The 25,172-nt window shown below is 42.4% G+C and overlaps 1 protein-coding gene across 1 annotated transcript in view; it reads right to left on the reverse strand.

Annotated features, from left to right (window-relative positions):
* The window catches only part of LOC126175418 (acetylcholinesterase-like), a 131,840-nt gene that overhangs the window by 52,202 nt on the left and 54,466 nt on the right, over positions 1-25,172 (reverse strand). Inside the window, exon 5 of the mRNA XM_049922217.1 lies at positions 12,889-13,088. Within this exon, the coding sequence (XP_049778174.1) occupies positions 12,889-13,088 (200 nt within the window). The remainder of the gene's footprint in view (positions 1-12,888; positions 13,089-25,172) is intronic.

The raw sequence follows: 25,172 nt of genomic DNA on the forward strand, positions 1-25,172 counted from the left end.
ATCCTTGTCTTACGCCCTTTTCAATCTCAGCACTTCGTTCTTCGCGTTCCACTCTTATTGTTCCCCCTTGGCTCTCGTGATTATTGTGTATACCCATCTTTCCCTGTAGCTTACCATATTTTTCTCATAATTTCGAACATCTTGCACCATTTTACATTGTCAAACGCCTTTTCCAGGACGACAAATCCTATTAACGTGTCTTGCTTCCAGTATGACTCCCAAGGTCAGAACTGCCTCTCTGTTGCCTCTACGTTTTCTAAAACAAAACTGATCGCCATCTAACACATCCTTACTTTTCTTTTCCATTCGACTATACATTATTCTTGTCAGCAACTTGGATGAATGAGGTGTTAAGCTGATTGTACGATAATTCTCACACTTGTTGGCTCTTGCAATTTACGGAATTGTGTGGACGATGTTTTTCGGAAAGTCAGACGGTATAGCGCCATACTAATACATTCTACATACCAACATGAATAGTCGCCTTTTTTGTCACTTCCCCTAATGATTTAAGAAATTCTGACGGAATGTTATCTGTCCTTTCTGCCTCACTCGATCTTAAGTCTTCCAAAGCTCTTTCAAAGTTTGACTCGAACGCTGGATCCCCCATCTCTTCTATATCGATTCCTGCATCTTCTATCACATCATCAGACAAGTCTTCCCCACTAAGTGCATTCCTTCCACCTATCCTCTCTCATCTCCGCATTTAACTGTTAAATTCCCATTGTGCTGCCGGCCGGAGTGGTCGAGCGGTTCTACGCGCTGCAGTCTGGAACTGCGCGATCGCTACGGTCGCAGGTTCGAATCCTGCCTCGGGCATGGATGTGTGTGATGTCCTTAGGTTAGTTAGGTTTAAGTAGTTCTAATTTCTAGGGGACTGATGGCCTCAGATGTTAAGTCCCATAGTGCTCAGAGGCATTTGAACCATTTGAACTTCCTTCTTCAGCGACTTATATTTCTGTATTCCTGGATTTCCCCGAACATTTTTGTACGTCCTTCTTTCATCGATCAACTGAAATATTTATGCTGTTAACTATGGTTTCTTCGAAGTCACCCTCTATGTACCTGTGTTTTTCTTCCCAATTTATGTCATTTCCCTTTTTAGAGATGTTCATTCTTCTTCAAGTGAATTGCCTACTGAGCCATTTCTTATCTATAGCCTCAGAAAAATTCATTCATGTCTCTTCATGCCTTAGTACTTCCATATCCCACTTCTTTGCGCATTGCTTCTTAAATCTCAACTTACTCGTCATCACTACTAAATTTGATGTGAGTCTATATCTGTTCCTGGATACGAATTACAATCCAAAATCTTATTTCGGAATCTCTGCCAGACCATGATTTGATAAAACTGAGATCTTCTAGTATCTCTCGGCGTTTTCCAAGTATACCTCTTCCTATTGTGAATCTTGAACAAAATATTCGCTATTTCTAGTTGAAATTTACTGCAGAACTCCATTAGTCTTTTCTCTCTCTAATTCCTGGTACGAAGCCCCATATTTCCTGGTAACCTTTCTGCTGTTCCTTCCCTTACAACCGTATTCAGATCCCTCATGACTATCAGATTTTCATCTCGCTTTACTGAATTTCCCGTTCAGTAGTCTCATATACCTTTTCATCCTTTCGAGTTGCGACGTCAGCATGTACGACTTTGTTAAGGTATGTCTAGTTCAGTTTGATTACTAATTTAGTATTTTATGCCGCGGCTACACGATACGATACTAGTTGTTTTTCACTAAGTCTCTGCGGTTTCATTTGATTCGACGCTTGCTTCAATTTAGAATAGAGCTGGTTTAAGATTTTTAAAATTTACAGGAAGGAAACGTTTAAGGTCAGGTACAATTCCTTATTCACATTTATAATCGCATAAACTATGACCATACCCACACTTTACTTATTTCGTTATCCCTGCAGATAATATGCAGATGCCTCACGAAGGCGAAACGAGTTGTTAATAAAAGAATGAGTTGCAGTCAAGACTGTTTTTAATTCAAAAATTAAAAATATTGGCTCTGTTGGATCTACGTTCTTCTGTGGAAGGTTTGTCAAGCTCAGCGAAATTTTTTTTTCGTAAATTTTACAGAAGACATGGTCTACCTGTGCTTCCAGTATTTTGCTGTCGGTGCTGTTCTTGCTCGGTCGAGACGCGGTCTAGTGCACGATCTATTCCTCCAGAAATTCAGAGTAAGGTACACACCGCTGAAAAGTGAACTTTTTTTTCATCACATGAAATTTCAATTTTACCTAACCCTCGAGCCTGGATGAACTGTACACTGAGGTGACAAACTCATGGGATAGCTATATGCATATATACAGACGGTGGTTGTATCGCGTACACACGATATAACGTGGCAGTACACTGTCTGAGCTGTCATTTGAACTCAAGTGATTCATGTGAAAAAGTTTCCGACGTGATTATGGCCCCACGACGGGGATCAACAGACTACGCGGAATGGTAGTTGGAGCTAGACGCATGGGACACCCCATTACGGAAATTAGCCTTAGGGAATTCAATATTCCGCGAACCACTGTGTCAATAGTGTTATGAGAATACCAAATTTCAGGCATTACCACACACCACAGACAACACAGTGGCCGAAGGCCTTCATTTACCGACCGAGAGCACAGGTGTAAGCGTAGAGTTGACATTGCTAACAGAGAAACAAAACTCCGTGAAATAACCGCACAGATCAATGTGGAACGGACGACGAACGTATCCGTTAGGACAGTGTGGCGAAATTTCGCATTAATGGGCTACGGCAGCACACTATCGACGCTAGTGCCTTTGCTAATAGGACATCGCCTTCGGCGCCTCTCCTGGGCTTGTGGTCATATCGTTTGGATCCAAGACGACTGGAAAACCGTGGCCTGGTCAGATGAGTAACGACTTTAGTTGGTAAGAGATGATGGCAGGGTTCGAATGTGGAGCAGACCCCACGAAGCCATAGACGCAGATTCTCAACAAGGCACTATGCAAGCTGGTGGTGGCTCCACAACGATGTAGGCTGTGTTTACATGGAATGGACTGGGTGCTCATGTCCGGATACTTGCAGCCTTTCATCGACGTCATGTTCTCAAACAACTATGGAATTTTTGTCGATGATAATGCTCCGTGTCATCGGGTCACAATTTCTTGCGAGTACTTTGAAGAAAATTCTGGACAATTCGAACGAATTATTTGACCGCCCATATCGCCCGACATGAATCCCATCGAACATTTGTGATCAGTCGTTTCGTGCAGATAATCCTGTACCGCTAACACTTTAGCAATTACGGTCACTACAGAGGCAACATGGCACAATATTTCTGCAGGGAACTTCCAACACTTGTTGAGTTCATGCCACATAAGAGCTGCTACGCTACGCTGGGCAAAAGGAGGTCCGACACGATATTACGAAGACCCGATGACTTTTGTAACCTTAGTCTATTTCTACGTAAATTTGGTTTTAACTTCTCAAAACTGAAAAGACATAGATTCCGTTTCTTCATAAGTTATACACCCACTTTAGGCACCACGATGTGGGTATAGTTCTTTATTTCTTTATTTTTATGGATATTCTATTACAAGCAGCTGTTATGATACTGGTAACTAACAGTGAGCTCCAATCTTATAGTTTTCTACTTGTGAACTATTTGTCGCCAGAATGAAATTTTCACTTTTCAGTGGAGTGTTTGCTGGTATAAAACTTACGGGCCATTTAAAACAGTGTGCTGGACCGGGTGTCGAATTTACGCACTTTCCTTTCATCATCAAGTGCTCTACCGACTGAGCTACCCAGGTACGAATCAGAGGCCCTCCTCATAGCTGTTCATCCAGCGGTACCTCATCTCCGTCCTTCCAGACTTCAAAGAAATTCTGCGAAACTTGCAGGATTAGCACTTCTTGAAGAAAAGGTATTGTGGAGACAAAGCTTGGACATAGCCTGCCTGCGAGAAGCAAATATCTCTAATTCGAATTTGGGTTTGGCACACTGTTTTAATCCGCAAGAAAGTTTCACATCAGCGTATACTCCACTACAGAGTGAATATTTCATACTTTAAACATCCTCCAAGTTGTCGCTAAGCCATGTTCCACAATATCCATTCTTCCAGGAGTGCTAATCCTCCAGATTTATCGGGTGAGTTGGCGCAGTGGTTAGCACACTGGACTCGCATTCGAGAGGACGATGGTTAAAATCTGCGCCCGGTCATACTGATTTAGGTTTTCCACGAATTTCCCAAATCGCTTCAGGCCAGTGTCAGGATGGTTTCTTTGGAAGGGCACTGCTGACTTCCTTCCCGTCCTTCGTAATCTGATGGGACCGATGACCTAGGCTGTTTAGTCCCCTCCCCCAAATCAACCAACCAACCAACCTGCAGGTTTCGCAGGAGAGCTTCTGTGAATCCTGGAAGGTAGGAGATGAGGCACTGTCCAAAGTAAAGCTGTGAGGACGGGTCATAAGTCGTGCCTGGGTTGCTCAGCCAGTCTGCCGTCGACAGTTCTGCGGAGTCGTCACGCGCCAGAGCTCCGCTAGCGAGGCACGTGTCGTGTGTTGTGTTTACTTTGGCTGCTGCTACATATCGCCCTCCTTATAGAGCAACATGGCGCATAGCTATCACAAAATGACTTTGTTTCAGACTTTGCTGGCCCCATGGCCTTGATATCGAATGGTTTCTTCACGGCGACATTAAAATATCGCCACCAGGTCTCATTGGCATCCGCATGTCTATAGTAAGTTGTACTGCGTACGTCAAGGAGATTAACGATGCAGCGTGCGACAGGGTGCTGCAGGAGGACAAAGGCAAACTACACCTCTGCATCTCGACGGCAATGTAGGGCCCACCGTCAATCAAGCCGCTTTCGGCTTATGGACGAGACTGCCGTTCGAACTACCTGCGGACGCCTGGAACATGTCGCTGAACGATAGGTACAATTCGAAACCTATCCCTACTTAACGTTGTCAGGCAGGTTCGTACCGATCTGCAGTGTCATCTGCCGTCGAACCTTCGCATCGTAGGTTACTGTGCCATCATAATGTATGATTGTCAGCCCCGCACTGGTTGTAGTAGCGGGAAGGAGGACCATTTGCGATCTGACTGCGTCCTACGATGTGTCGCACGGCTTTCATTGTCAGAATCATTTGTGCCACCCACGCTGACCCTCCTACCAATAACTTACGTGGCGCCCTCGCCACACCCACAGCTTCATTCAGCCTGTCGCATATTGTCTCTGACTGGCACGTCCTGCCATCATACCACCCATTGGATGGTGCAGTCGCTCTACTTGACGACATGGTCGCCACCCAGAGCCCAGCGATAGACCCCATGGAGACGGGTACCTCTCCACAACCTTTGCTTGATTCCTCCATTGTACCAACCAAAGCCTTCGACCCACGTTGGCGCTCCTCATTACAGTCATCCAACACTGAGGAACACGTGGACAAACAACGCTTGCCGCATCGATGCAAATTTCATCGACTATAGCTCACAGGTCCTCATGTCACCCTTACCCAAAATGAAGGAAACGCCGCCCAAACAGTCAACAGTCCCAAGCAGATGTCAGTAGGATGCACTAGCAATGACCAATACGTCATGCTGGATGTGCAACCTGTGGGAGCCCCAATTTAGCATTGGAATCGATGCACTGCAGACTGTGGGAGACGTTCTCTTTGCAGTCCCGATCCTGCACTCCTCTGACGGTTGTAGATGCGCATCCATCACTACTAGTACACATGTACAGGTTTCGCCATATTGAACATAAACATGATCGGCACCACACCAAAGCTGCACTGTCGTGTGATATGCTTTGGGCTCTGACATTGAAGTTGCCCTTCTTCAGGAAGCTAATGTCTCCACACTACTACCATTTAACAGTTATGACTCATACGCGTCTGTAGACAATCACAGGGTACGAAATGATCTTTTATATATGTGTTGGGATCCAGGTCCCAGACATAACACTCCTCCCATCCAGCAGGGGCATGGCTGTAACATCTTTGACACACATGTTTTCAGTATCAAAGTCCTGTCCATCTCCACCAATCGTCTGCATTGGTTCACGTTCCTCACAGACATGGCCTCCCCCTCCCCCAACGTTTTCCAGATGTTATGACCACTTCGTTGTGGGCGGCGATTTCCACTACACCCTCCACCCAAAGCAGCAGATACCTGGTCATTCACTTTGCCTGATACAAAGTACCCTCGTCAAGGACTTTCATTTCACTTAGCTTTAGGAGAAGACTAATGGTGATGGGCACTGCTATACTCATTATACAACACATTCTACGAGCACCTTAGACTCAGCTTATACTGGTTTTATGTCTGTGTCCACCTGGGAAACGAAGTCTCCCAAGCAGAAAAATACCCCTTGGGTTTCAGAACTGTTGCACCTTCATCTGCATACTTACACTGCCATTGCAGTCAGTCTGGCGCAGCAAAAGGTTCTGGAAGCTTAACATTTCCCTAGTTGATGACCCATGCTCCTGACTACACATTGCCACTACATCAGTGTTCTACGAGAAGCGTCTCTCATGGCATTTGCCATATTGCACTGGTGGCTCAAGTGTGTGAATCCTGCAATGACAAAGGTCTTCATGCAACATGGCAAGGAAGCAGCGGTGTGGCATTGGGATACTACTAACTTTTGCTTCACCGTCCTTCGCAAGATCAACGTACTCGCCAAATTACCTGATGTCCATAGGGAATGGCAAGCTAAAGCACATCTCCTCATTCTCCAACACGATAAACTGTAAGACATCATTGTGCGTTCATGACGACAGGACCTTCTATACGAGGAATCGTAGTCACACTCCATGTTGCATCTGACCACTGTCGTCAAAACTTACTGTACGTCTCCACACACACTGCCTCCAACGGTACTCGCTACATAATGCAGGCAGTGGTGGTGTATGCTTTCAACAGTCATTACCACCACTTTCACGACAAATCGATGATAGTGCCAATTCCTGACGACCTCCACCCCACTCCTGAATGGACCCTCACCACTCCAGAGTCGACACCTACGATTTCTGTGATCACCACGGTGGAGGTGATCGATGCCATCAACAAAGGGGCGATGAATGTGTCACCAGGACCAAATGGTCTCCCAGTGGGGCTCTACCAGGTGTTCACCACTTCAGTGTTCCCTCGCTGGATGAAGATGCTTTGGGAACTCTGTACTCCATCATTCCTGATATCACTCGAATTTGTAACTGACATTCTTTTACTGGTGACTAAGCCCCCAGGAGGATCAAATGGTATCACATACCTCCCCCTTACATTAACGGACACGGATTCTAAAATCTATGTGAGCCTTTAGTTGTGCGCATATGCGCGATCTTACCTATGACTGGAATAGACTAGAGCTACCCTTAAAATGGCTGTGGTGGAATGCCATGAACTCATCATGATATCTGTGGTCCTTTACCTTCGTGTAACTCCGGTCTCCATTGATTTTAAATGTGTCTTTGACCACATTCAACATCCATAGAGTCACAATGCGTGTGGGGTTCCTGCCATTCTTTGTAGATGCCATTCACCTGTTACTATTTGCCAACGTCCAGGTCAATGCGTGACTTACTGGATCAGTACCTATAAGCCACAAAGTGTGTCAGGAATGCTCTACGTCTATGTGAATATGTGTAATGAATTGAAACCCCTGAGCTCCCGTTTTACAACTCGGCTGTAGGGTCTCACGTTGCATGATCATACCTATCAGATAATGTCCTACTTCTCGCCCACTCCACGCAGGAACTCAATAACGCCATCCATTGGACCCAGCAGTACAGATGTACTTCAGGTGGCTACCTTAATGTATTCAAGTTTATTATGGTGCATATCGGGCATGGACTCCACGTTGCAGCGCCGTACCCTCTACCTGCTGGTACCAGCCTGTGTTACTTAAGGATCTAACTTACAGGCTCCACACACCACGTCATGTTATTGGCTTACCACCGGACTTTACAGTCCATTTGGCACTACATTCTCCATCAGGTTCACCATAGCTTCAACCAGCTACAGTGTGAGTTCTATGTCAATATGTGGTCCCCAAACAGGCACATGTTATCCGTATCCTCCTGATGGTGTTACTTCTTGATCGCAAACTTCAGTCAGCCTTTGGATACTTCATGTCAGTAGGGACCCTTTTCACGGTCCGTTGCAACACTTGCACTGCCCTCTCTGAAAGTCAGCCTCAGACTCAACAATGTGCAAGAGTGATCCTCTACGCCCTATGTACAATACTATGCTGCTGAACTGACGGGAGTTCTCCCCATCTTTAACACGTCGTCTCTTGGATATTCTCCGACCTGCTTTTCTCCAACCACCAATCGATACAGCACACATCTCCCTGTTATTGTACCACATCAGAACTTATTTTTTCGAACTCAACTACGTTCAGAGCGGTTTCCCAGTCAACCATCCTTCCCGTGCATAGGACTTTTATCTTATGTTTACATTCTCCACCCCTCGCAACATCATGGAAGTACAGCACCCAGGCATTAACTGGTAGACAGCTGAGTCCATGCACCCTTTTTATCATCGAACATGTTAGCACGTTGGTATGGCGTTGTCAACTGTAAATTCTCGACCAGTTGTCGACTTTACAATATAGGACTGGTTATTTCACCACTTGACTCCGCTACAAATTCAATGATACCAACAAGTATCATCTTATGTGCCCCCAGAAATGGGACGTTCGGCTTGCGACCGAACCGCCGAATCTTTCCATCAGTAAATGGGGTATGTTCTCAACTGACTCGGTTGTTTTAACCCCCTCCACTGACGGAATGACCCGCTTCCTAATTCCGTATGTATAAAACCAATACGGACTTGTAGCTGTCACGCCTTTGCGCTTACTGCTACGTATTTTAACTGTAAATAGCTCAGTCCTAATGGTAAGAGGTAGTAGTGAATTCACGTTGTTAATATTTGAATACAGCACAGCTGCCACAAGCTCAGCTCACTTTCACTCCACTCCTACCCTCGCCATTGCACCACATTAACTAGGTGCTACGTGGACCTTGCTAAATTCACTTGCGTATACATTTTTGACCGTTGCTCGCCAGTATTTACCTAATGATTAGTACACTCCTATTCGGACTATTTCCCTAAGAGCTGTGATGATTGAATGGGTTCGATCCACGGCCTACAGTGCCCTACAGTTCACACGGTAACACTGCCTACCTGACCCACTTAACTTGGTAGTGAGCTTATGTATCCAATCACCACTGCTAGCAGCAGTGGATAATCCTATCAGCACGACGACAGCAGCAGACTTACCGTCGAATCCTCCTGAAAATACTTATAACTACGGTCGCCAGCTCTGAAGGAGCAAAAGAATAAATCAATTTTTGGCTCGTTTCAAAGTGAAATGGCTTGAGTTGAATTTAAACTTAATTCTGAATATTACTATTTCTGATCATTCTAGATGATTCTACAAAGCAAATACTCTCTCAATTTCTGTGAGTTGGCTTGGTAATTACTACCAAGACAGGTTATGCAACTTGGGTTAACAAAATTCTATCCTTCAACTTATTTAATGATTTTGGATATTACTCTTTGGACAATTGATACAGAATTAGTTAAGTGACTTTACTTGAAAGGTTACTCAGAAAAATTTAAGTAACTATAAATAGGCGACTCATTCTGGTGTGACCATTGCTCTTTTCAACATTCTTATACGCTAAAGTATTCTACAACCAAAAGAATTGTAAATGAAAGAGGCGATGGTGGCCTCAGTCTGCTTTCACTATACTATGTTTGAGGTTACTACACTTTACAATGAACAACATGCGTCGTAATTTTACTCATTACTATATTCTGTCCTCTGCACTTGCATAAAAGAAAACTGGTATTCTCCTTTTACATGTATACAAAGTTCGACTTAACATTTGCAAGCAGTCTTGCCTTGGGTAGACGTGTCGGTGCTGGTGGTGAGATGCATGTGGCTAACGCAGCTCTTCACGCCTCATGCCCTTAATGGCGGCTGGACCTACGAGCTGTAGCACTCGTATAAGCTACTGCACGTCCGCCATAAAATCTGGGCGCAGGAACTCTTACAATCAGCCCCCAGTGGCATAGAGGCGGCTTCAACAACCATTCGTCGCGTTTTACTCCAAAAACGGCGACGATATTCGCCTCTTCTCTGTTGCACAATCACTTTTGCGTGAGCACAGTTACGCATGTCCGATCACGTCAACACTCCCCAGGCCATTCCATTGTTCAGTCCCTGTGTCTCCAGCTACCCCTAGCTACACTCGTATCACCAAGAGTGGGGCGTTCCCCTACCACCTTTTTACCGAAATCATTTAGTATTTAAGAATATTTATATTTATTACCCTGGAGTTCATACCAGTCATAATGATTTACTACTAGCGCTTTACAACATTAAATTGTACAGTAATAACTTATAATTACCAAGAAAAAGAATACATTTGACTCCGAGAGCTTAGTGCATTGTCTGACAGGTAGCGCTAATTCCCAGTTTCGTCAATAGATGGCATCAGGGTGCACTCCCTGGCAGTCTCACACAAGCGCGCCCATTTCCAACGCGCGGGCTCCAAATTACTGTCAGCCCACCATCATTTCAGTTCCGTTACACGCTCCTCTTCTGTTACCTCTGCATCCCACTAATGACAGTTACCCCTTTCCACTATACTCTGCGAAAACCATCACTTATCTGGTTTCAGGGACGGGTATTATAGTACCTCTTTAACAATGGTCCACGTATTGTCTCACTTCTGGTATCAGGTTGTAATTTCACACACTATGTTCATCCAGTTGCCCCATTACTGACGAACCTTCGCAACATATCTCCACAGCGTCTTTCTTGACAGCCCCTGCCACAGTTGGGGTGTGTCCCACCTTCCTATTTCATGATGTTTCTGTTCTCATCTTCCATTGTACAGGGCAATGAAACATACAGGCCAACGAATGGACATAATACGAAAAAAATAAATAAAAGAAAAACGTTATTGGGAACTCTTACCCCTTATTCCTATCACCCTTTCCGGTAGAGCGCTTGCCTGAAAGGCGAAGCTATCGAGTTAGAGTCTCCGTCCGTCACAAAGCTTTAACCTGCCATTTGACACCACTTTATATTTACACAAGTAAATCAGATTATCTGCTGAATGTTACACGTTAACACGAGAAGATCAAGTTAACTACAAATGTCGATCTTGTAGGATTTCTCCGATAATGAGAAAAGTATGAACTCAGCAGAGAATAGTTCATTATCAGTTGTAACTGCAAACATGAGAAGAGCATTCGTAGGATCACGTTGATATTTACAGTTGGAAGAATATATAATCGATGTCCTCGCCGACAGAACATGAACACAGCTCTTCTGGGGTAGGTGCTAAAACGCACCTCTTCAACCATTCTACCATCACGACCACCCCTCTCAATCAAAAAATGAAAAGTGTCGATTTTAGAAAACTTGTATAAAAACTTACAATGACAAACCATGTTTACACAATACTGTTCAGAAATTCAGGTTTTTAATACATAATTTCTTATAATCGAAACAATAAAACAATAAGATTTAATGTAACGTGCATTACTTACACAGAAGCTCTTGTTCAAACACCCCTTACGCTATTTATTTCTCATTGACACACATAATACGAAACGTCAACATGCAACTAAACCGCTGACGTTGCTGGCAGTCGTAAACAAAAGGCGATATGTACCACTCACAGTTTCAGAACGTAGCTCAACTTATTTTAGCTATAGTGTACACGCACGCACACACGCACGTTTACACACATTACCTCGTCTCAAGCCCCTGTTCACCGCATCACATTTGTCATCCATCGTCACGTTCGCTGGTTCCGTCGCAGGGGCAAATTATAATTAAGTTGCGTTATAATTCCGTTGGCTAGTAAGTGTATCAACTAAGAAATCTGCAAGTTACGTTTTGAATCATTAATTTGAAAACATCTTTATTTTATTATCAATATTTAAAGTAATAGCTTTCCGGTTCATATCTGTGATCATTCATATTGATAATTCAAACATTTCGATAATTATTTGTAGCTACACATGTTACTTTCACTTAATTAAACTACTTTCACAATTTATGTTTCGAATCATGAAAATAACAATGCTTTGAAGCCCTAATACTTTTTCGTAATATTTAAATATCTTGATAGTTTTGTGTTAAGCTCTATCTAATCTTTGTTATAGTTGAGTAAGCTATTGAAAGTACACATACAGGAAATACTCTGAACCACCATGAAAGTTTTACTATAATTACTGACACTTACTACATTTTATCAATCTAAATGTAGTTTTTCACTTTTATCTTGATGCATGAATCTCATAATTATTTAGGGACTTTTGTCTTGTGTGAGCAAACTATCGAATAACTTCTAAATCTGCCAGTAACTTGTTGCAAATAACAAACCAGCGCTTTTGGAGAATTCTTGTCCCCTGCTCAACAACTGTTCCTTTAGTTCAATATTCCTCTTGATAACTATTGTATCACAAGCAAATATGTCTTAACTGTCAGTAGTTAAACATTTGCTATTATCGTGGAAAAAGTTTTGAAATATCTTTGTACCACTGCTTTAGTGGAATAAGAAGAGTGTATCTGAATATAACATTTACTTCTTATTTGTGGTTCATTCTTCTTTCAGAATGTACATTAAAAAAGGAACAAGGAAGATTAGACTATAACGTCCAGTCAGCGATATCATTAGAGACGCAGCATAAACTCAGTCTGGAGAAGGAAATCGGCAGCATCCTTTTCAAAGGAGATGCCAAAGCATAGGTCACCCTGTATATTAACTCTTAAAATTTTCTCCTTAGTTTCGAGATAAGAAAACTGGTCCTAAATGGACTGTGCGAGTAAGACGATAAATTTTTCAGTTCGAAAATAATCTGGTTCAAGAGCAGCTTAGGACTTACCTCATCTGTCATTAAGAGTGACGTATCCACTAGCAGGTCAGTGGCATTAACAGAGCGTAAGAACTGCACCAGCTGCTGTGCGTTTTCAGCTTCGTAGCCGAGGACAGAGCCCAGTCTGAACGCGTGGTACCGGGGATCCCGTACCACGGACATGCAGGCTACGAAAGTGCCACTCTGGTCCACCAGCCGCGAGAACAGACCTGCAGCAGAAGCGATCTTCAAAAACATGCATTGAATACACAGGTACAAGAGCCTGGAATTAGCGAACATTTCCTATAAAAATTACATTATTAAACTAGTTCCTCAATGTCTATCTTCGTATTTATGCAATCGATCACTAGTCTAATTAAACAATTTTCCTTCTAGTAGTGCACCATTTCTTAGGTACCAACCGATGCCAATGGGCTTCCTAGGGCTGTACGCCCTCTTGCTGCAGCAGTTAGCCTTGACACGCAGGTCTATTTGTCTGTATGCGTTCTTGCAGCTTATTATAAGGTTGTTACCGAAAACACACCAAGAAAGTTGAGGAGATTGCCTTAACACGTGGTATGTCTGGGGTTTGGATATGTTCCAAGAACCACACCTTTGTGCAGGTATGTTCTGTGATACAACACATCGTTACTGTGTGGTTCTCAAGTGTACTGGAGCTCGACCCCAAAAATTGTTCAAATGGCCCTGAGCACTATGGGACTTAACATCTGAGATCATCAGTCACCTAGAACTTAGAACTACTTAAACCTAACTAACCTAAGGACATCACAAACATCCATGCCCGAGGCAGGATTCGAACCTGCGACCGTAGCGGTCGCGCGGTTCCAGACTGAGGCGCCTAGAACCGCTGGCCCACAGTGGCCGGCAGCGCGCTCCCACAAGAACAAAATCGGAAGAAGTGAAAGTGGCTTAACGCATATACGCTGTAACAGCCTACACATTGCTTCGAAGTCCTTGCAGATAAATTTCACTTGCAGACTTCGGCATTTTGTTTGGAATACTGATAATTTGTATACCTAGGCAAGATAAAGTTTTGTCTAATGTATTTTCTGTAGAGATGAATGTGAAATATAATAGATCTTTACATGGAAATTAATTAAACATATTTTATGTTAGAAAGCTTAACTTTCCTCTGTTCCAAAACCTAAAAATGTTTGTGGGATTTACTTAGCGCCTGTGAAGTTTAGTCGCATTTTATTACATTTTTCGTATAATGAAATAGTTTCATAACATTTTTTTCAGATGTGGAAAAATGGAATACCAGAACTTATTAGCTCATAAACCATTGGTAAAACATCAAAATTTGTAAAGGATATGCTATTTTAAAGATGAATGGCTCCGAAAAATGGAATACTAAATTAGTTGTCACATTCATGCATTTCCACATGAAGGATTGGTTTACTAATTCAACTTTTTCGGTTTATTACACTTTAAATTTATCTGTCTGTGGCTATTTTCTTTATAAGTCGTATTCGTCTACGATAATCTACCGACCTGGACTTTCGGAATAAGCTGTTTGTGCTTCTCAAAGTCCAGTGAGCAGTTTTTACTATGGTCAGAAGCACTCTACAAAACACTACTAAAGAAATATGCATTTCGTAAACAAGTTCATAACGCTTGGTTGGTTCCGGCCATCTAGCGCACGAGATTCCCAATGAGGGCTGATTCTACGCTCTTTGACGCACGTCATCCATGATCTACGAGTAAGACATCCTCGAAACCCATGTTTTTGTCACACTGTTAAAGGTATCAAGCGTATGCATCAAATTTAACAGAAAAGGAAGCATGTGAACGATCTTAATACCGATCATAGCTGAACATTTTACTATAATGTCGCCACAAGCATCTACATCTACATCTACAGCCATACTCCGCAAGCCACCTGACTGTGTGTGGCGGAGGTTACATTGAGTACCTCTATCGGTTCTCCCTTCTATTCCAGTCTCGTATTGTTCGTGGAAAGAAGGATTTTCGGTACGCCTCTGTGTGGGCTCTATGTGATTTTATCCTCATGGTCTCTTCGCGAGATATACGTAGGAGGCAGCAATATACTGCTCGACTCCTCGGTGAAGGTATGTTCTCGAAACTTCAACAAAAGCCCGTACCGAGCTACTGAGCGTCTCTCCTCCAGAGTCTTCTACTGGAGTTTATCAATCATCTCCGTAACTCTTTCACGATCACTAAATGATCCTGTAACGAAGCGCACTGCTCTCCGTCGGATTTTCTCTATCTCTTCTATCAACCCTATCTGGTACGGACCCCACACTGGCGATCAATAATCAAGCAGTGGGCGAACAAGTGTATTGTAACCTACTTCCTCTGTTTTCGAATTGCATTTCCTTAGGATTCTTCCAATGAATCTCAGTCTAGCATCTGCTTTACCGACGATCAACTTTATATGATCATTCCATTTTAAATCACTCCTAATGCCTACTCCCAGATAATTTATGGAATTAACTGCTTCCAGTTTCTGACCTGCTATATTGCAGCTAAATGATAAAGGATCCTTCTTTCTATGTATTCGCAGCACATTACACTTGTCTACATTGAGATTCAATTGCCATTCCCAGCACCATGCGTCAATTCGTTGCAGATCCTCCTGCATTTCAGTACAATTTTCCATTGTTACAACCTCTCGATATACTACAGCATCATCCGCAAAAAGCCTCAGTGAACTTCCGATGTTATCCACAAGGTCATTTATGTATATCGTGAATAGCAACGGTCCTATGACACTCCCCTGCGGCACACCTGAAATCAGTCTTACTTCGGAAGACTTCTCTCCATTGAGAATGACATGCTGCGTTCTGTTATCTAGGAACTCTTCAATCCAATCACACAATTGGTCTGATAGTCCATATGCTCTTACTTTGTTCATTAAACGACTGTGAGGAACGCCTTGCGGAAGTCAAGAGACAAGGCATCTACCTGGGAGCCCCTGTCTATGGCCCTCTGAGTCTCGTGGACGAATAGCGAGAGCTTGGTTTCACACGATCGTCTTTTTCGAAACCCATGCTGATTCCTACAGAGTAGATTTCTAGTCTCCAGAAAAGTCATTATACTCGAGCATAATACGTGTTCCAAAATTCTACAACTGATAGACGTTAGAGATATAGGTCTGTAGTTCTGCACATCTGTTCGACGTCCCTTCTTGAAAACGGGGATGACCTGTGCCATTTTCCAATCCTTTGGAACGCTACGCTCTTCTAAAGACCTACGGTACACCGCTGCAGGAAGGGGGGCAAGTTCCATCGCGTACTCCGTGTAAAATCGAACTGGTATCCCATCAGGTCCAGCGGCCTTTCCACTTTTGAGCGATTTTAATTGTTTTTCTATCCCTCTGGCATCTATTTCGATATCTACCATTTTGTCATCTGTGCGACAATCTAGAGAAGGAACTACTGTGCAGTCTTCCTCTGTGAAACAGCTTTGGAAAAAGACATTTAGTATTTCGACCTTTAGACTGTCATTCTCTGTTTTAATACCATTTTGGGTACAGAGTGTCTGGACATTTTGTTTTGATCCACCTACCGCTTTGATATAAGACCAAAATTTCTTAGGATTTTCTGCCAAGTCAGTATATAGAACATTACTTTCGAATTCATTGAACGCCTCTCACATAGCCCTCCTCACAATACATTTCGCTTCGCGTAATTTTTGTTTGTCTGCAAGGCTTTGGGTATGTTTACGTTTGCTGAGAAGTTCCCTTTGCTTCCGCAGCAGTTTTCTAACTCGGTAACTGGGTTGTTGTACCACGGTGGCTCTTTTCCATCTCTTACGATCTTGCTTGGCACATACTCATCTAATGCATATTGTACGATGGTTTTGAACTTTGTTCACTGATCCTCAACACTGTCTGTACTTGAGACAAAACTTTTGTGTTGAGCCGTCAAATACTCTGATATCTGCTTTTTGTCACTTTTGCTAAACAGAAAAATCTTCCTACCTTTTTTAATATTTCTATATACGACTGAAATTATCGATGCAGTAATCGCTTTATGATCGCTGATTCCCTGTTCTGCGTTAACTGTTTCAAATAGTTCGGGTCTGTTTGTCACCAGAAGATCTAATATGTTATCGCAACGAGTCGGTTCTCTGTTTAACTACTCAATGTAGTTTTCAGATAACGCACTTTAAAAAATTTCACTGATTCTTTGTCCCTGCCACCCGTTACAAACGTTTCAGTCTCCCAGTCTGTATCCGGAAAATTAAGATCTCCACCCAGAACTATAACATGGTCGGGAAATCTACTCGAAATGCTTTTCAAATTTTCCTTCAGATACTCTGCCACAACAGCAGCTGAGCCAGGGGGCCTATAGAGGCATCCAATTACCATGTTTGAGCCTCCTTTAACCGTGACCTTCACCCAAATTATTTCACATTTCGGATCTCCGTCAATTTCCTTCGATACTATTGCACTTTTTACCGCTATAAACACGCCTCCCCCTTCACTGTCCAGCCTGTCTCTGCGGTATACATTCCAATCTGAGTTTAGAATTTCATTACTGTTTACATCTGGTTTCATCCAACTTTCTGTCTCTAGTACTATGCGGGCATTGTGACCGTTTATTAATGAGAGCAGTTCTGGGACCTTCCTATAGACGCTCCTGCAGTTTACTATTACCACATTAATATTGTTATTCCCTGTTGGGCTTTGCCTACTACTACCTTTTCGCGTCTTAGGAGGTGTCTTGTCGGGCCTAGGGAGGGAATTCTCTAACCTAAAAAAACCCACATGTGCACTCCACACGTACTCCGCTACCCCCGTGGCCGCTTCCTGCGTGTAGTGCACGCCTGACCTATTCAGGGAGACCCTACATTTCTCCACCCGATAGCGGAGGTCGAGAAATTTGCACCCCAGATCTCCGCAGAATCATCTGAGCCTCTGGTTTAAGCCTTCCACTCGGCTCCAAACCAGAGGACCAAGATCGGTTCTGGGAACGATACTACAAATAGTTAGCTCAGATTCCACTCCGCGAGCGAGCTTTCCGCCTTCACCACCTCCGCCAACCGCCTGTAAGAACTGAGGTTGACCTGTGAACCCAGACGGCAGGCGTCATTGGTCAATTTGCAGTCGGGTGAACCCAGTGCTCTCTATCGCCGCCGGAAGGGCCTCCTCCGCATCTCGGATAAGACCCCCCGGCAAGAAGACAGAGTGAACACTGGCCTTCTTCCCCGATCTTTCTGCTATTTCCCTAAGGGGCTCCATCACCCGCCTAACATTGGAGCTTCCAATCACTAATAAACCCCTCCCCCGTCTGCCTGCTCGGACCTTGCTGAAGGAGCAGCCACATGTCCATTCACAGGCAGAGCGGTCATTTGTTCTAGGAACATGTTACATGCTTTTACGATATGTATGTATTACTACCGCGATACATATCAGTTCGTTAGTTATTGTTGAGACCCGTCATACTTCTCTACTGATAGAACAAGACGTGGGAGCTAATTCAGCTCACCTAGAATACAGCACAAAAACTTAACACACATTATAGGCAGCGTGTGACTCAATTACGAAACACGTGTACACAGAAACATATGAGCAGCATACATTATACTGTCGACATGTATGCCCCATGGAAACGGAAGACATGCACAACTACAAAATCTTTACACGAGGTACCGATAAAAGTAACATATAAAATGCGCCGAAGTCGACTGGTATGAATGCCTGGGAGACCCAGAGAGGAGGTTCAGCCGCCTAATTCGAAAGGTTTTACCTATTCTTCGCGCCTACAGGCACCTTTCCTTCACGAAGTGTGAGACCTGTGTGCATAGGTATATCTGTTAAGTGTAGATAACTATTCTGAGTGTTTGTCTAATCTAGTGTAACGTTCGTATTAGAAATGATGAGAGAAGAGGAAAGATGAAACCCGGCTCCAGAACATAGCCTTCCCCTTTCGAATAGCACCTTTGCGTCCGCCAAGCTTATCGTCTCCTTCCAACGGACGGATCACCAGCAACAAACCTTGCATTACTCTTTACAGATTTTCTAGCTTCTCTAGCAGCTTTATGCTTCTGACATTCCACCCACCCACCCCTGACTAGTAGAACGTTATCCTTTCGTTGGTTGTTCAATGTTTTTCTCATGATCACCGCCCCATTGGCACTTCCCTCCCGATTATCCGAATGGGGAACTATTCCCGAATGTTTTGCCAATGGAGTGATCATCATCATAATTTTCAGTTACAGGCCACATGTTCTGTGGATACCCGTTATGTGTCTTTAATGCAGTGGTTTCCATTGCTTTCTGCAGCCCTGCAGCCAGGCGACTAGCGCAAGTTTTGGTGTTCTCATAAAGTTAAGTCATTTTACAATATCATGGAAATGGAAGAGGATGTAGATGAAGATGAAGTGGGAGATACGATACTGCGTGAAGAGTTTGACAGAGCACTGAAAGACCTGAGTTGAAACAAGGCACCCGGAGTAGACAACATTCCATTAGAACTACTGACAGCCTTGAGAGAGCCAGTCCTGATAAAACTATACCACCTGATGAGCAAAATGTATGAGACAGGCGAAATACCCTCAGACTTCAAGAAGAATATAATAATTCCAATCCCAAAGAAAGCAGGTGTTGACAGTTGTGAAAATTACTGAACTACCAGTTAATAAGTCACGGCTCCAAAATACTAACGCGAATACTGTACAGATGAATGGACAAACTAGTACAAGTGGACCTCGGGGAAGATCAGTTTGGATTCCGTAGAAATATCAGAACATGTGAGGCAACACTGACCCTACAGCTTATCTTAGAAGCTAGATTAAGGAAAGGCAAACCTACGTTTCTAGCATTTGTAGACTTAGAGAAAGCTTTTGACAATGTTGACTGGAATACTCTCTTTCAAATTCTAAAGGTGGCAGGGGTAAAATACAGGGAGCGAAAGGCTATTTACAATTTGTACAGAAACCAGATGGCAGTTATAAGAGTTGAGGGACATGAAAGGAAAGCAGTGGTTGGGAAGGGAGTAAGACAGGGTTGTAGCCTCTCCCCAATGTTATTCAATCTGTATATTGAGCAAGCAGTAAAGGAAACAAAAGAAAAATTCGGAGTAGGTATTAAAATCCATGGAGAAGAAATAAAAACGTTGAGGTTCGCCGATGACATTGTAATTCTGTCAGAGACAGCAAAGGACTTGGAAGAGCAGTTGAACGGAATGGATGGTGTCTTGAAGGGAGGATATAAGATGAACATCAACAAAAGCAAAACGAGGATAATGGAATGTAGCCGAATTAAGTCGGGTGATGTTGAGGGTATTAGATTAGGAAATGAGACACTTAAAGTAGTAAAGGAGTTTTGCTATTTGGGGAGCAAAATAACTGATGGTGGTCGAAGTAGAGAGGATATAAAATGTAGACTGGCAATGGCAAGGAAAGCGTTTCTGAAGAAGAGAAATTTGTTAACATCGAGTATAGATTTAAGTGTCAGGAAGTCGTTTCTGAAAGTATTTGTATGGAGTGTAGCCATGTATGGAAGTGAAACATGGACGGTAAATAGTTTGGACAAGAAGAGAATAGAAGCTTTCCAAATATGGTGCTACAGAAGAATGCTGAAGATTAGATGGGTAGATCACATAACTAATGAGGAAGTATTGAATAGGATTGGGGAGAAGAGAAGTTTGTGGCACAACTTGACCAGAAGAAGGGATCGGTTGGTAGGACATGTTCTGAGGCATCAAGGGATCACCAATTTAGTATTGAAGGGCAGCGTGGAGGATAAAAATCGTAGGGGGAGACCAAGAGATGAATACACTAAGCAGATTCAGAAGGATGTAGGTTGCAGTAGGTACTGGGAGATGAAGAAGCTTGCACAGGATAGAGTAGCATGGAGAGCTGTATCAAACCAGTCTCAGGACTGAAGACCACAACAACAACAACATAGTTTACTACTGATTACGTGGTAAACAGGTGTATTAATGTGCTTTTTAAGCGTACCATCAAAGGTTTCATTTTTCTTTACGTAATATAGCGGAAAACGCGAAAAGATCGTACAGTTGGGTTACAGTCCTATTTTCTGTTTACGTTTTGCCGCAGTAAATCTATAGAATTTCGTTTCATTGTTCATCTCTCTCTCCAGAAATTTAACCGTAGCGTATCTCTTCGTTATTTAACTCACATTTCCGGAAAGTAGCGTAAAGTTTAAGTTGTTCAGATGGTTCAAATGGCTCTAAGCACTATGGGACTTAACATCTGAGGTCGTTAGTCCCCTACAACTTAGAACTAGTTAAACCTAACTAAGCTTACTACACTACACACATCAATGCCCGAGGCTGGATTCGAACCTGCGACCGTAGCAGCAGCGCAGTTCCGGACTGAGGCGCCTAGAACCGCTCGGTCATAGTGGCCGGCTTTAAGTTGTTGTTTCAGAAACTTTGCACTGTTGTTTTTGTTTACATACAGTTACGTATAGCCCAAATTTGTGGAATCATATTTTCGTGTTTGTCAGTAATTTAACTGACTTAGTCTTAATAAACTATTACGTTTATCTTGAGTGAAAAGTGCTTGACGTGCCGCAGAATTGTTAAGTCGGGGCTTTGGTGTGACCGGTGCAGTAGTTTTTTCCATGTGGGTGACTGTCGTGGGAGTAGGGGAAGCAAATAAGACTCGTCAGTGGTTTTGTAGGATATGTAGTAGAGACAGAAAGATACTAGAACAGGAGGTGAAATTGCCGCTCTTCAGGCTGAGTTATAAAAGGCCTGGGAGATCTTTACAGATTAAGGAGGGAGAATGGTAATGAGAGGTGAGAAGTGGCAACAGGCAACAGGAGGAACAGGCCTAGTACTTTGTCTGACAGCTTCGTGGTGAATGTGGAAAATAGATTTGACCTGTTGCTTCAGTTGGAATCTGGTGAGTCTTAAGCATTTGCAGGTGTAGACAGAGCACAACAAACTTTCAGCAGCAAATTGAAAAGTAAGAACGAAGGGAAATCATTAAAGAGAAAGAAAATGTTGTTGTTAGGTAGTTTCCATGGAAGAGGTGTTGACCAACTTTTGCAGGATGAACTAGGATCTGAATACCAGGTCACCATTTTTTTTAACCTAGTGCTGGTCTGGAGCATCTGACAGAGGATTTAGGACCACTTTGCAAAGATTTCACTAAGGAAGACACCGTGGTTATACTGGGTGGGCAAGGCAATAGTATCGACACAGATATTGAATACAGTATAGAGTGTGACTTGTCAAAGATTCTATCAGCATCGAAGCATACTAGTGTTGAGTTTGTATCTGTTCTTGGGCGTCAGAGCTAATTTGGAGTTGGAACAGCTGCTTATGTTGGATGCAGGGTCACACCTCGGTGTCGTTCCTGTTGATTCTCTCAATAGGTGGGATTATACTAGGCATGGTCTTTACATCAACAGGAAAGGGAAGGGTAAATTGCCTGGGAAAATAGTAGGCAAGTTAAAGGGGGGAGGCGCTGTCATGAGTGATTAAATACCAATGGTTATAGGGTTCAGAAAAGACCCTTTTTTAGTGTAGGGAGGAGAGAAAGAAACCAAGTTTTAAGAAAGGTTAGGATTGAGACAAACCTTCAGTTTGAGAAAGAAACCAAAAAACATAATTCTAAGTTATTACATCAGCATAAACAGCCATTGGTTAAGAATTTTCAACAGTCAGCAGAAATTTCCACTCTTCCCAAATTTAACTCAGTCAATGTGAAATGTCAGCTATCTTTATTGCATCAAAATATTCGAGGATTGAGAAATAAAATTAATTAATTAGTTGTCTGCATAGATGAATTAGAGTCCTGAAACCCAGCTGACATAATCTGCCTCTCTGAACATCATGTGACCACTGGTATATACCTTTCAAGTGTTACAGGATTTAGGTTAGCATCTCACTTTTGTAGAGCAAAAATGGAGAAAGGAGGAGTTGCCACATTCATCAGGAACTGACATAAATTTAAGAACATAGACATTCACAAATTTTCCGTAGAACATCAAATGGAAGCATGTTCAACAGATGCAGAATTTCATAAAAAATCCTTTATAATATTAAGTGTATATGGAGCACCTGCAGGTAACTTTAATCCGTTCATAAACCACCTTGAAGTTTTGAAGCTGTACTGACCCATTTAACAACCAAAAACAAAGAAATAGTGGTTGCTGGTGACTTCAATGTAGATTTCGTTAAAGACTCTCCCAATAAGAACATATTTGAATTGGTAACACTATCATTCAACTGAATTCACACTGTAAAGTTCCCAACTAGGGTGGCCAATTGCTCACAAACAACCATTGATAATATCTTTGTAGAATAGTCCAATGAACAAAATTATATTAGAAAACCAATTGTCAATGGCCTCTCAGACCATGACAAACAGTTCCTTCTGTTAAATGTTAATACTGAACAGGATATAAAATCTGATAAATCTGAACTCAAGAGGGTAATCAATAAGCCAAATATTGATTTTTTTGGACACTCCTCAGAGACATTCACTGGAGTGATGTTTACAGAGCTCATAGCATGAATGAAAAATATAACACTTTTGCTAATAAAATGCTTACCTTATCTGAACACTGTTTTCCCCCTCAACTAACCCAGGCTAGGGCAACGTCTACAAAGAAGCCATGGATAACTCAGTGAATAGAGGTATCTTGTAAAACAAAAAGAAAACTGTATCTGTCATTCCAAAAGAGTTCTGATGTTGATGCTACAGCACATTACAAGAAATACTGCAAAGTATTAAAGACTGTAATATGGACATCAAAGCAAATATATTACAAGGAAAAGATAGTCATATCAGATAAGAAAATAAAGACAATATGGGATATAGTGAAGGAGGAGAACAGTAGAACCAGACATGAAGAGGGGCAAATAGCATTAAGAGTAAATGATAAATTGGTGACAGTTGTGTATAGTGTTGCAGAACTTTTTAACAAAAAAGATGGGGTTGTCAGGTTCTGTAGATGCTGTCATGGGATACCTCAGACCAGACATTTCAAGTAACTTCCGTAATATGAATCTGACCCTCACTACCCCAGCAGAAGTAATATCCATCATAAAATGTTTAAAATCAAAAACATGTAGTGGGTATGATGAACTGCCAACAAAGTTAATTAAAGAATGTGATTCTGAGCTAACTAACATATTAAGCTATCTGTGTAAACAGTCGTTTACCCGTGGAATATTTCCTGAATGGTTGAAATATGCTGTAGTTAAGCCACTGTTTATGAAGGGAGAAAAAGAAATAGCGTAAAATTTCAGTCCAATTTCAATTTTGCCATCATCCTCAAAAATTTTAGAAAAGGTAATTATAATAGACTTTATAATCATCCTATCACAAATAATGTACTGTCAATGTCGCAGTTCAGATTTCTAAAGGGTTCTGTTATTGAGAAGGCTACCTACACTTACAGTGAAAATGTACTTAATTGACTACAAAAAAATTGCAGGCAACTGGTACATTTTGTTTTCTGTCAAAGGCATTTGATGGGCGAGCGGTTCTAAGCGCTACAGTCTGGAACCGCGCGACCGCTACAGTCGCAGGTTCGAATCCTGCCTCGGGCATGGATGTGTGTGATGTACTTAGGTTAGTTAGGTTTAAGTCGTTCTACGTTCTAGGGGACTGATGACGTCAGCAGTTAAGTCCCATAGTGCTCAGAGCCATTTGAACCAAAGGCGTTTGAATGTGTAAATCACAATATCCTTTTAAGTAAATTAGAATATTATGGTGTGACAGGAAACGCTGCAAAATGGTTCAAATCTTATATCTCTTGGAGGAAACATAGGGTGTTATTAGAAAGTAGACAAGTATTAAGCTATCAGGCATCATCCAACTGGGAACTAATTACATGTGGGGTCCCACAACATTCCATCTTAGGGCCTTTACTTTTTCTCGTGTACATCAATGACCTTTTATCAGTAACATTACCTGATGCCAATTATGTTTTGTTTGTCGATGATACAAACACTGCAATTAACAGCAAATCAAGTGTAGCCTTAGAAAGAACGGCTAATAAAATATTTGTGGACATTAATCACTGGTTCCTAGCCAATTCTTTGTCACTAAACTTTGAAAAAACACACTACATCCAGTTCAGAACTTGCAAGGAGTGTCCCACGAGTATAAGCCTAACATATGATGACATCAGATAGAAGAAGTGGACAGTGTTAAATTCTTGGGATTATAGCTTGATAATAAATTCAACTGGGAGAAGCAGACGACAGAACTGCTGAAGCGTCCAAACAAATCTCTATTTGCAATGCGAATTCTGTGAGACATAAGAGATATAAAAATGAAAAAGCTGGCATACTATGCATAATTTCACTCCATAATGTCATATGGGATTGTATTTT

This window comes from Schistocerca cancellata, chromosome 3 (genome assembly GCF_023864275.1).
Source record: "Schistocerca cancellata isolate TAMUIC-IGC-003103 chromosome 3, iqSchCanc2.1, whole genome shotgun sequence".
Classification (NCBI taxonomy): domain Eukaryota; kingdom Metazoa; phylum Arthropoda; class Insecta; order Orthoptera; family Acrididae; genus Schistocerca; species Schistocerca cancellata.